This window comes from Portunus trituberculatus, chromosome 16 (genome assembly GCF_017591435.1).
Source record: "Portunus trituberculatus isolate SZX2019 chromosome 16, ASM1759143v1, whole genome shotgun sequence".
NCBI lineage: Eukaryota > Metazoa > Arthropoda > Malacostraca > Decapoda > Portunidae > Portunus > Portunus trituberculatus.
Genome location: NC_059270.1, coordinates 13,063,599 through 13,076,873, shown reverse-complemented (window position 1 = coordinate 13,076,873; position 13,275 = coordinate 13,063,599). Strand labels below are relative to the sequence as shown.

The 13,275-nt window shown below is 40.8% G+C and overlaps 1 protein-coding gene across 4 annotated transcripts in view; it reads left to right on the top strand.

Moving 5' to 3' along the window:
• The window catches only part of LOC123504574 (transcription cofactor vestigial-like protein 2), an 84,891-nt gene that overhangs the window by 70,689 nt on the left and 927 nt on the right, over positions 1–13,275 (top strand). For all 4 annotated transcript variants that reach the window (XM_045255191.1, XM_045255188.1, XM_045255189.1 and 1 more), the window contains 3 exons: positions 2,730–2,979; positions 3,535–3,695; positions 9,687–13,275. The exon at positions 9,687–13,275 is cut by the window's right edge and continues 927 nt beyond it. In XM_045255191.1, coding sequence (XP_045111126.1) covers positions 2,730–2,979; positions 3,535–3,695; positions 9,687–9,742 — 467 coding nt within the window. In that variant the 3' untranslated portion in view covers positions 9,743–13,275. The remainder of the gene's footprint in view (positions 1–2,729; positions 2,980–3,534; positions 3,696–9,686) is intronic.

Sequence of the window (13,275 nt, the reverse complement as noted above, 5' to 3'; positions counted from 1 at the left end):
TGATAATAATAATAATAATAATAATAATAATAATAATAATAATAATAATAATAATAATAATATTATTATTATTATTATTATTATTATTATTATTATTATTATTATTATTATTATTATTATTTTTAGCATTATCATTATTATTATCTTTATCGTTATTATCATCCTTTTCATAATTATCATTTTCATATTCATCATCCTTTTCTTTTTCTTTTCTTTCTATTATTCTCTCTTCTTATTCTTTCTCTTCTTCTTCTTCACATTATTATTATTATTATTAATATTACTATTATTATTATTATTATTATTATTATTATTATTATTATTATTATTATTACCATTATCATTATTACTATTATAACGATTATTGTAGCGATAGTAGTAGTAGTAGTAGTAGTAGTAGTAGTAGTAGTGGTGGTGGTGGTGGTGGTGGTGGTGGTGGCGGTGGTGGTGGGGGTAACAGCAGCAGTAACAAGAGCGATGGTTTATCTCCTGGTGGCCGCGACAAAGAGCTGTTGGGAATTACTAGCATTATGGCAGGATATTTACCGTGTGGATGAGTGTAACGAAAGAAAATTACTCTCTCTCTCTCTCTCTCTCTCTCTCTCTCTCTCTCTCTCTCTCTCTCTCTCTCTCTACTTGTCGGCGGTATGACGGATGGCCAGCCTAAATATAAATGATGAATAAAAGAAACAAAAGCCACAGGATCACAGTCTTCCATCAAGGACACAATATTCACTTTTCAACCATTCGTAAATTCAAACTACACACAGAAGCTTTGCAAGTGGAATGAAAAAAGACCTCGCACTCAAATAATCTATAATTTTGCCATATAAATAGTGAACAGCTGATCCTGGCGGGGTGTGTATCGAGAATGCATAGCGGGAGTGTTGGCAGGCCTGGGCGGGGCGGCCAATCAGTATGCAGGGCAGGGCGATGGAACAACCTTTGGGAATGTTGGCAATGCTGTGTGTGTGTGTGTGTGTGTGTGTGTGTGTGTGTGTGTGTGTGTGTGTGTGTGTGTGTGTGTGTGTGTGTGCATTTTTTTTTTTTTGTTAGTGTTCGATTATTCAACGATATAAGCAAGGTTTTTCTTTTGCACTTTTCTTTCTTTTCCGTTCTCTTTTACGTAACGACAATTCACGCTACCGAAATCTAATTGTTCCATTAAAATCTCGTAACTTTTTTTCCTACCTAACGTCTCAATTCTCTTCATACTTTATTACGTAATGAATTTGCACACGCACATAAAAAAAAAAAAAAGTCACTCGTGCATTAAAATTCACCACTTTTCGCTTTTAAATTTAAATCTAAATACAAAGAATTTACCAGCCATATCAATAAAGCTGCATCCTATACATAAGTTTGATTTATATATAAGGCCGTGTATTTTTATCAAACCTTTTGGACATACTAATTTAATGAGATTCTCTTCTTTATTTTAATTATCAACTATCAATTTTTGTCTGTAAGTAAAGCCCCCATAACATTGAATTTGGCAGTGAGGACGCAGTAAATTTTATCCTAGCTCGTCAGCCAGTGAGTTTTAGCACCTTTTAGTCAGATCCCTTTAATAAAATTCTGTTCCTTATTCTTTTTACCATCTCTCAATTTTCTCTAAGTAAAGTCCCAATAACAATCAATTTGGTAATGAGGACACAGTAAATTCCATCTTAGCCAGTCAGTTTTAGCAAAATTCGAAATCGTCTCAATTTTTCTCCGTATGTAACGTTCCCATCACATAAAGCTTGGTTGGATGGTGCAGTAAAGTCTATCCTTACCCCTCCAGCCACCCAGCCAGTCAGTCTTAGCGGAGCCCGGCATCTGGAAGTGGGTCTCGTTAAAGTACTGAATCACGCCTGATGAGCGGCCGCGTCTGGTCTGGTTCAGCGCGCAACATTGTCACTTTTTGCTCAGTGTCCACAAGTATGACGGAAATTTCCTGTAAGACGAAGATTTACGGGCTTATAGGATATAATTTGCCGGCATAAAAGCCACTTGCAGCATGTGTGTGTGTCTGTCTGTGTGTGTGTGTGTGTGTGTGTGTGTGTGTGTGTGTGTGTGTGTGTGTGTGTGTGTGTGTTGCATGCAGGATTGGAAGTGACCTACACACACACACACACACACACACACACACACACACACACACACACACACACACACACACACACACACACACACACGCACACGCACACACACACATTTACAAATAATCAGATAAACTGGAGAAGTAGAAATATGCAACATTTGGGCTCCACATTAAAAACTTGGAGACAGAAAAAAAAAAGTCATTGTATTGTTAATTTTTAGACGAAGTACCTCCATTGTGAACGAAGGAAGGTGACCTCGCGTCGCTGCTTGAATAAAAAAAGAACCTGAAGTTAAACCACTTTACTCACCTCTGTTGCACACATCACCATCTCTAATGAACAATACGAAACAACATTTTTTTTTATTGAAATTGTTCCATTTCCGTATTTGTTTCCCTGTTTCTTCATTTACCTATCACATAAGGATATTAGAATGCCCTTATCTCCTTATACAACCTTTAGTATCGCTTCAATGATCATACGAAACACTTTCTACTTACATGACTGCTTCGTTTCTATATCAATTTCTTCGCTTACCGATATCTATATTGATGTTGAAGTGAATGTTGCGCTCTAGCTTCTGTAACGGCTTTGTATACATGTAAGTTAATATTCTTTATCCCTCACTTTCGTTGCCTACAGATCCGTGTCCGATGTCCCAGAGGAACCTCCCTGCTTCCTTCTGGAACAGCCACTACCACGCCGGGGTGTCTGGCTACGGCAGTGCGGGGAGTTCCGTAGCGCTGGCAGGACACGAAGGCCTGTACCCAGACTACTCTAGCCTGCACGGCCTACACCAGGGTGACCCCTGGGCCTACAATTTCACGGCGGCGGGACAGTACCCTCACCACCGCTCCATGGCGGACTTCACCTACATGCCCTCCTCCTCTAGGTAAGGCTGGCTTTTCTATTTTGTATATCTAATGATCCATTTATTTTCTTTTAATATGATTTTTGTCTTCTTTTTTCCTCCTTCTCCTCCTCTTCCAATTTCTTTCCCGCTTCTTTCTCCTTTTCCTTTGTTTTTTTTTCTGCTTCACTTCTTTCTCCTTTTTTTATTTTTCCTCATCTCCTTTCTTTATGCTGGAGTCTTCACTCATGCACCAGTTCAATAGTTGTGGTGGTCGTAGGTATATTTTCTGTGCGGTAAATTCATGTCGGGCATCACCTTCCAATTAACAGTTAGATGATTCCTATGCTCTTTTTATTCCCCTCGTTCCGTTGTTTCTCTCTGTCTGAGTCTACCAAACGGACGACAATTTTAGAAAGTTGACGTGAAATATTTATTGGTTCTTCTTCATGTAAGAATATTAGCAAAGGAAGACAAAATACATAAATAAATAAAAATAGATCATTGAAGTGCCAATCCCTGTAGAAAAAGTACCAAAAAGGATTCTTCAATGTGACAACACAATCACAACCTACAATAACCCGCCCTCCGCCACAGGTACCCCCACAACTACTCCTCCCTGTTGATGGGTCGCGCGCCGAGGCTGCCCCAATGCGTGGTGGGGAAGGCTGACCCGTGGACCTCAGCACCGCGCCTCCATGACGAGATGACCTTCGACCCTGCAGCCGCCTACACCCACCACTTCTCCTCCATGTCAGGTCAGTTGTGAGGAGCCGCCGCCGTAGAGGTTATTTGGCATCTGTATCTTCTTTAGTCATTTACTGGTTGAATTTTATCGTCTTTGTTTTAATGTCTTACGGTTTGCTTTCAACGCTATTCTTCCGCGAGAGAGAGAGAGAGAGAGAGAGAGAGAGAGAGAGAGAGAGAGAGAGAGGCCACAAAGGAGAGGGGAGAGCGGGACAACATGATTAAATGGTTGTTGGCGTCGTTATTGCATTTAATTGTCTGGATCAGGGAGAGGCGTTCGAATCCCTGCTCTCCCAACTCCCTTCACCTCTCCCTTCTCTGCCTCTCTCTTCCTTCCATGATCACTCACACACCTTGAAATAAAAACCACGCTAAATGACATAAAACAAACAAACAATACGCAGATAAATTTGTAAAAAGTTTCAATCAAGGCAAAAGTGAAGTTTGGAGAGGATAAGGAAGATTAAGGTTCGTAAGTGCGAGTGTAGAGGAGAGTGGGTGATAAGGGAAAGCCGAAGCCAGAAAGTCGGGCGAGGGTCGGGAGACAGGGACAATATCGGGTACTCAGAGGTGACATCAATAATGGTCTCGCTCCCCTGACACAACCATGGCTTCCACTCCATTTCGTCCCCTTCCCAAAATACATTAACTCTTATATCCCCTCCATTCTCTCTCTCTCTCTCTCTCTCTCTCTCTCTCTCTCTCTCTCTCTCTCTCTCTCTCTCTCTCTCTCTCTCTCTCTCTCTCTCTCTCTCTCTCTCTCTCTCTAATTTATACCTTCACATATTGATTAGCATACGAATGTTTATGTAATGCTTTTAGAATATTTTGACACTAGATATTTCTCGTGCCCAAAATGTTTCCAGACGGAAGATAAGGAAGCTCTAAGCACAAAACACTTGACAACACTTCACCGGAGGACAGGTGGAGAGTGTTGCAGGAGTGTGGCTTATCCTACACCACTATACACTGGATTCACTGACGTGCATCTAGTGGTACCCGCGTCACATATGTTACTGCAATAATACCTTTCGTCTGTTTAATTCTCGTAGATGCATCACAGTTCTCCGTCTAGCCTGTCATCGAGGAAAGACAGGTGGTGCTACCATAAAGACATAAGAAAGTAAGGGAAGCTGCAAGAAGCCGTCATTAAATATGTAAGGCTTTCATTCGCTTGAAAATCTTTGTAGGTGCATCACCGAGGGAACACGGGTGGTACAGTACAAGGGACTGCTACGTGTAATCGCAGAAACATAAGGGATGTTGCAAGAAGTTGTGGATGATATATAAAGCTTTCATTTGCTTGAAAATCTTTGTAGACGCATCACTGATTCTGTCAATCCTGCAATAAAGAAAACGCGGTTGGTATTGGCGATATCTTTGGTTCCCTTTGAAAAATCCTCAATCGCTGATCTTTTGTAGTTTGCCATGGAGAGAACATAATTAGTGCAGGCAGTTGGTACATACAGTCATAGAAAGATCAGAGAATAAGGGAAGCTGTAGAACATAGTCAGCCTTACACGTGGCAGTCCATGTAGACACAGTCAGAAATAAATAATATATCCTAGTCACATACGCTTCCTCACTGGATCCTACACACACTCACGCGGTCCGACCTCCTGCCTAGAATTTGAAAGCTGCTCCTGGATTGGTTTACCTTAGGACTGTACGCTTCAATATTACTAAGTTTCCCACGTAATTTACTAAGCACGAAGTTATACATTAGCGGTATGTAAGTGTCCTCCGCGTGACACTAAATTGGTGACTGATCATATAGATGCCATTTGCTTTCTAACATATGACGGAAATTTTTAGGCGACACAATAATGATGTACCTTAAAGTAGCTGTTTCTTATATATGCTTACCAAGATACACCTAACAATATAGAAGAGAATACACAACGTGCGCAAAAGAACATCGCAGTAAAAGGGAATACAGATTTATAACACTGATTAACTCTTACACTACGGAGCTGAACAGAATACGTGTTAGAAAAAGTAGAAAGCTTTACCAGGATACAGTAGGCAATATACAGAACATGGACCCTATGTACATTAGAAGCCTTACAGTTATAGGATACATGATAGAGGAACACTTTACCTTTTGTCCAGCGGTGAATCGTAATGACTATCCAAATAACGTCATGCTGGAAGAAAAAGAAAATGAAAGGGTTGATATTTATAGGTGATTTAAATAATGTATGCGAGAGAGAGAGAGAGAGAGAGAGAGAGAGAGAGAGAGAGAGAGAGAGAGAGAGAGAGAGAGAGAGAGAGAGAGAGAGAGAGAGAGAGAGAGAGAGAGAGAGAGAGAGAGAGAGAGAGAGAGAGAGAGAGAGAGAGAGAGAGAGAGAGAGAGAGAGAGAGAGAGAGAGAGAGAGAGAGAGAGAGAGAGAGAGAGAGAGGGTGTGTGTGCATATGTGTGTGTGTGTGTGTGTGTGTGTGTGTGTGTGTGTGTGTGTGTGTGTGTGTGTGTGTGTGTTATATGCAATAAACCATCATAATCTCAAATAAAGCATATTATACAACTTGAGCACAAACTGAAAAAAAACGTACACATTAAGAGTACACCTCTCTCTCTCTCTCTCTCTCTCTCTCTCTCTCTCTCTCTCTCTCTCTCTCTCTCTCTCTCTCTCTCTCTCTCTCTCTCTCTCTCTCTCTCTCTCTCTCTCTCTCTCTCTCTCTCTCTCTCTCATCTCTCTCTCTCTCTCTTCTCTCTCTCTCTCTCTCGCCCTCCCTATATCTTCCCCTCTTCCCTCTCGCTCTCTCTCCCTCTCTCCTCCCTCCCTCCCTCCCTCCCTCCCTCCATCAGTGCATATAATCTCATTTTGAGAGAGAGGGACCTGGAGATTAACAGTGTGGAATGCAATAAACATATTTGGGAGAGAGAGAGAGAGAGAGAGAGAGAGAGAGAGAGAGAGAGAGAGAGAGAGAGAGAGAGATCACGTATCGGAACATCAAAGGACTTAGCCACCTAGCCTCTCTCTCTCTCTCTCTCTCTCTCTCTCTCTCTCTCTCTCTCTCTCTCTCTCTCTCTCTCTCTCTTTCTGTGTGTGTGTGTGTGTGTGTGTGTGTGTGTGTGTGTGTGTGTGTGTGTGTGTGTGTGTGTGTGTGTGTGTGTGTGTGTGTGTGTGTGTGTGTCTGTATCTCCTGATCATCACTAACTTTTATCCAACGATCGGTTAGTGATGTAGCCAAGACTCGCTTTCTGATCGCTGGTTCCCACGGTGACATCTCGTGACGGACACAACGACAACAACAACAACACTGACGGGAACCAGTTCTCTCATTGACAAGTGGAAAGTTGACGTTTGTGATGCGCTAATCTCTGCCTACCATTAAAGGGAGTTTAAAGGGCGACCCGTAGCTGGCTGGTTAATGGTGCAGGGCGGTACATCTGTCACAGAGCGTATGAGAGTAGGAAGGTCACTCAGTAAACGGAAGGTTAATGAGAAAATTTAAACTGCGTTGCTAGCAGGAAAAAAAAAACGAAAGAAAGGTTCGTAAAAAAGTGAGAGGTCATTGAGTAAAGCAAGAGAAAAAAGTAAGGGTCAATTACAGAAAGGAAATTCGGTGTAAAACAAGAGGAAAACTTAAATTTATTATGAGTAGAAAAATAAAAGCTTACTGATTACAATATAGAAAGAATTATCAGAAAGATCTAAATTCAGCAAGGAGAGATAATCTATAAAAAAAGAAGAGGAAAGTCAATGAGAAAAACGATGCTATTTTAAAGAAATTTAATCATATGAGAGTTAGAAATATTATTGCTAACACTTACTGCTCATGTCAATAAGATATTTGTTCCTTTAACTGAGCAATTGTAAGAGGTTTTACTGAAGAAGAATAAAACTAAATGCACTACTAGCTTCAGGTCTTATTTATTTTTCCACTCTTTGCCTTAGTGTCAATTGGGATTTCACTCAAATGTGCAGCGTCTCTTAATGTGGAGCCTCAGATGATCAGAAACCCGTTAGTAGCAATGCAGGTAAACATTTCAGAGATCTCCACATGAAAACTCCTTCGAAAACAGAATTAAAAGGAAGCATTTTGGGTATTTTTCAAGCAGGAATCAAACTGGTGTGCCTGCAATCAGTATGTCCAAGCGCTAAGCATGAAGCCACACCCTCTATTCACTGGTGTCCCAATATCACACTCAAATCGCCTATTTATTGTACCAGCCTCGAGAACCCATAGTAGTTAAAGGGTTCGGAGTAAAAGTAGTGTTTAATCAAGCTTTAAATGTTAATGTATTACTACTTTCACATATCTTTCCCTTCGTGAGACCGAGGCTCGTATTCTCGAACATTTTGACCTTTCGTTGGGACCATTTTCAAAGGCCAAAGAGATGACTAGTCAGGTTTTCATCGGTGTTGTTCCTCTTGGTGAAGCAGAACCTATGTCAAACAATCACTAGAATTATGAAAACAGCCTTGGAAACCCTAATCATTTCTACTACAGTCGGTTTAAAAAAATTGTCGAGGTTAACTACCTAATTTTCGAGATACCAAGACCTTTGATCGGAGTCCGTGAGCTTTCCTCCTTCCCTTAGCAACGAGAGAGAGAGAGAGAGAGAGAGAGAGAGAGAGAGAGGCAAATTCCTTCTATGTAGACTTGACCACCCGTTGAATATGTGTGTACTCTCTCTCTCTCTCTCTCTCTCTCTCTCTCTCTCTCTCTCTCTCTCTCTCTCTACCCTCCTGAGCGTCCTTGCGTCATTCATCACCTCCACCTCGTCTTCATCTCATGTTTTCCTGTTCCTCTTCCTCTAACAAAGCTTCCACCATTATTTATTTTACATTCTATTCCCTTTCCGTCAACAATATTGGAAAAAATACATACCACGTTTTACCATTATATATTACAGTATTATTTCCACTGTACTGAATAGATATATCGTGATAGTTAAGTTTGTCTCTCGATCTCGGCTCTTTTATTTTCTTTCTTTTTATTTCTTAGTTCTTATTCCTCGTTTTTATTTCGCCAAGTCTGTGTTTCATGAGGCCAAAACAAATCATGATCGTCCGCCATGCCGACAGCGACATTAAGATGCAATAAAACAGAAGGCAATTTGTCTGTCGGCTCGGGTAATCTATTTTCAGGGAGTGAAAGAAGGAAGATAAACTTGTTCGGCCTGACAAGTTGTTTGCCAGGAAAGGTAAGAAAAACAACAACAAAAAGAGGCTGAAGGAGACAGGGAGGGAGGGAGAGAGAGTAGATGAGGGGGTTGTGGTGGGGCTAGGAGATAGGTAGGGTAAAAGCGAAATTTGATGGAGGGAAAGAAGGGAGAGAAAATGTGAAGATAGAGAGAAAAATAGGAGAGGGGCAGTTATGGATAGGGAGAAGAGCAATAAAGGAAGGCGGGGGAATAATTTCCAGCTAATGGTGAGGCGGCGCGAGTGATTGTGAGGGTGGGAGGAGGTAGGGAGGGAAGGGCAGAGAGCGAGAGGAAGAGTGTGGTGGTCGCGGGATACAGACGAGAACAATACTAATGGACAGAAGGAGAAAAATATGAAAAGAGCCTTCTAGAGAGAAAATGAACTTGTGAAAAGAAAACTACAGTATTTCCTATGTTGATATTTTCAAAATACGTTAGTGACTATCATAAAGTTTCTTATCACAAACCTATATTGAAACACACACACACACACACACACACACACACACACACACACACACACACACACACACACACACACACACACACACACACACACACACACACACACACACACACACACACACACACACACACACACACACACACACACACACACCACCTATTATAAGAGGCTGAAATAAAGAATGGATAAGTTCAGAGCAAAATCCCATGGGGTCTGTAGTAATTGCTGTCACAGCATTGGTGAAACCATTATTCTTCCATAAACATATACAATATACAACTAACTTATTTTTCATATGTCTCTGTATCGGTTGTATATCACATACCCTCTCTGTCGTATTTCCTGTGCCACAACTCCTCACTTCTACCTTCCCTCCCACAGGCCTGGAGGGAGCCGGGGCCTCTCAGGAAGGCAGCAAGGACCTCTACTGGTTTTAGTCTCAGGACCTGCCTCACTCTGTGCACCACCCCTGACCACCCGGAGACAGCGATGAAGGCACGGTGACCAGTGAGTGGTCCAGAGACAGCGAGATCAACTCTAGACAAGCTGTGAAGTCTGGGTGCTATGGTTGTGTGTCCATTAAAGTGTTCATCTCAACAGAAACACTAGTGCTGTGACACGTAGCTAAATGATACAACGTAAATTGTGTGATTAAAATAACTGCCAGTGATTGGCGTCAGAAAACAGATGACACTGTGGCCAAAGCCAGTGATGATGTTTTGACTTGTGGAATGCTAAAAACTTGCACTGATATTGAAGCAACAGTGATCCATGACAGTAAATTTACGACAAAATGTTAAAGTGTTAGAAAATAGCTATTATATACTAGTTTAAAAGTGCAAGTATACTGAAAGCACTGACACACACAATAGTGCATTAAGGCTCCCTAGGTGAACAAGATACATTGTTAAAAGCCAGGAAAGTGTATGGCGGCAGAAGAGTTTTTGAGAAAGTGATTTTAATACAGTAATGTTGTGATGGATTTGGAATGAATGAAATTTTCAGTATTACATGTGTAAAGAGTTTCTTTTAATGGAGACACTGAAAACCAACAGTTACATTCGGAAGTAGTAAGACTTGCGAAGCTAAAGTGTAAAGAAACCTAAAAAGGAAAAAAGGTACCACACTCAAGAAACTGAGGCCACCCAAACACAGGAATGATCGTGACAGTAACGGTGGAAAGTGAGGATGATGACGTCGACATGGACAGTGAGTGGCAGTGTTCATGAGACTACAGCAGCTCAGTTTGTATTGTTGAAGCCACTGCTCATGGTGTGTGTGAAAGATAGAAAATAAAACAGTGCGCCGTGAATAAACTCATTACTCACATGGGTAATAAGACACAATCTCATGGCCACTCTCACCGCAGATATAAAGACTGTGACCTGAGTGAATACAGTACGGGAAAAGCGCCATATTATTATTATGGCGATGACTGAAAATTTCGAAGTGAGACGAGAAAACTTCGCAAAAGGTGAAAAAATAACCTACATTGAAATATCTATACAACAGAAAAAAAAACTCCACTTTTGTATAAGTAAAATATAATGAAAATAAATATCTATGATAGAAAAGAAAAAAGGCGGAGCGAGAAAACTGCACAAAAGAACTGCACTGAAATACGTAAGACAACCTAATATACCCACGACATAGAAAAAGAAACTATCATAGAAAATAAATACCTTGAAATACCTGTAGTGTTGAGATACCAATGATAAAAATAAATCAAATAAAATAACTCCATGCACCCACAATACAGAAAAAAAATCCTTATATATCAACAACAATGAAAAAAATATATAACACCTACAACAGAATATACGGAAAAAGGTAAATAAATAAATACACCACTCAAAACACATACAGTATTAAGAAAACCTTTTAGAAATCCTGACACTGAGAGACACAGATGAACGTGCGGACGCAGTGACACAGAACCGACGCTTGTGTAACACGTGGCGGGAAAAACGCAGCGCATTATCACGATGTGGGACAGTGCGCCGGAATGTATGGAGGACTCGGTATGCGCCACTTTAGCATGGAAATCATGTGAAAGTAGAAATAGAAATGTAAATCTCTCTCTCTCTCTCTCTCTCTCTCTCTCTCTCTCTCTCTCTCTCTCTCTCTCTCTCTCAGTATGTCCATTCAAATAACAGCAATTCAGTTTGTCACATTCTGAACAAAATACACGAAAAATGGTCTGAGAATGTGTGTGTGTGTGTGTGTGTGTGTGTGTGTGTGTGTGTGTGTGTGTGTGTGTGTGTGTGTGTGTGTGTGTGTGTGTGTGTGTGTGTGTGTGTGTGTGTGTTTGTGTACGTTTTAAACGGTAACAACCCTGAAACATTAATGAGTCCTCGTTGGGTTCATCCTGACTTAACTCTGCCACCATCATATTAAGTAAATATACATGACTATTAAGTAAATCCCTTTATCTCCGCCGTCACCACCACCACCGCCGCCGCCGCTACCACCAACAGAGCCACCTCCACTGTCATCGCTGCAACTCTCCCTTATATCTTTGCGGGGAATAGTCTTTGTACATGGATTCCCTCCCTCATGACAATCAGTGCCTACGCTATGAATGATTAAATGGATTTGGTTGTAGATATGAACACCATACACCTATTGGGGGATTGAATTTCCTGAGTGTTGCTGTGTCTTATTTTGACCATTTTTTAACAGATTCAAGTGGAAGGCATTGAAGTTTTGTTGGTTGTTTTCCTGGTTAAAATTATGTAATTAGCTCTACACCATAAATGGATAAACACACCCACACTAAACAGATTCATTACCGGTAATCTCTTGAGAATGATTGCTATAAGAGTTCCAGAGGTTTCAAAATCTAGGCTTTAGAAGTTATCGAGGGCTGAGGAAAACTATATGCGTAAAGTCAATTCCTCCGATACTGTACCGCAGACGATAAGACCTCGAGACTGTACTTGTGCTCAACTCCAGTCTGCATACATAAGAATATTAGAACATATGAGAAATTACAAGAACCCACCCGAAAGGCGTACACATAGCAATCACTACATGATATATACCAACATATTTCTCATTACCATAACTATGAAAAATGCTAAAAAGAAAAGAGTATTGTGTTCATATTCCATCTCAATATCGTGGTGGAAAAAATGGATGTCCACCTGCATACACAAAGTCACGATGAAAAGCACAATAGTAGAAAGAAATAAGGACATTTTCTTCACTTACCTCCACTGGTTAAGGCGTCTTTTGGCCTCCAGAACATGAATCAGTTTTCACGTTGCGTAAGGAGACTCAAACATGGAAGGAACAGACTCAATAATTAGGTTGCTAGTCAAATTCATGGATAAGGATGAAGGAAACGTAACATGTAGTCTTGATGGGTTCTGTAGCTCACCTTGATGCTCTTTTTTATATTCTCATAACTATGGTTAATGAAAAACGCAAGGCACAGGAAGAATAAGAGGGAAAGATTACTATGAATTCTATCCTGACTGTACCACGCATGGATCCACTAAGACACAGCATCAGGGCAGCAAGGCACACACCAAGCCACCCAATTCTGTCACGATTTCACGGTTTTCGACGACTCCTCCATGACCATCTTGCGTAATGGTATCGGATCGAGTGTCTACACTGTTCATCCCTTCATGGTGGTAGTGGTGGTGGTTGTGGCGAAGAAGAGATAGGAGGAAATTAACACAGTACATGCCTAAAATTTCCTAGAGAATCTTGTATACAGCAAAAAAACGACACAAATCATTTTAGTCTTCCACAGAAATGAAGTGAATTATTTATTACGTGAATGAAGTTGACGTACACTCTGGCGGCGACTCACGCGGCGCAGTACAACACTACGTAACAGTAACGAATAGAAGCCCAGTCTTGTCTCGGAGGAGGAGGATTTACTATACTGTAATTATATGTTCGAGTTCCAGTGGCCATTTCCCTATTATATATTTGTACATAGAAAAGTGACCTATGA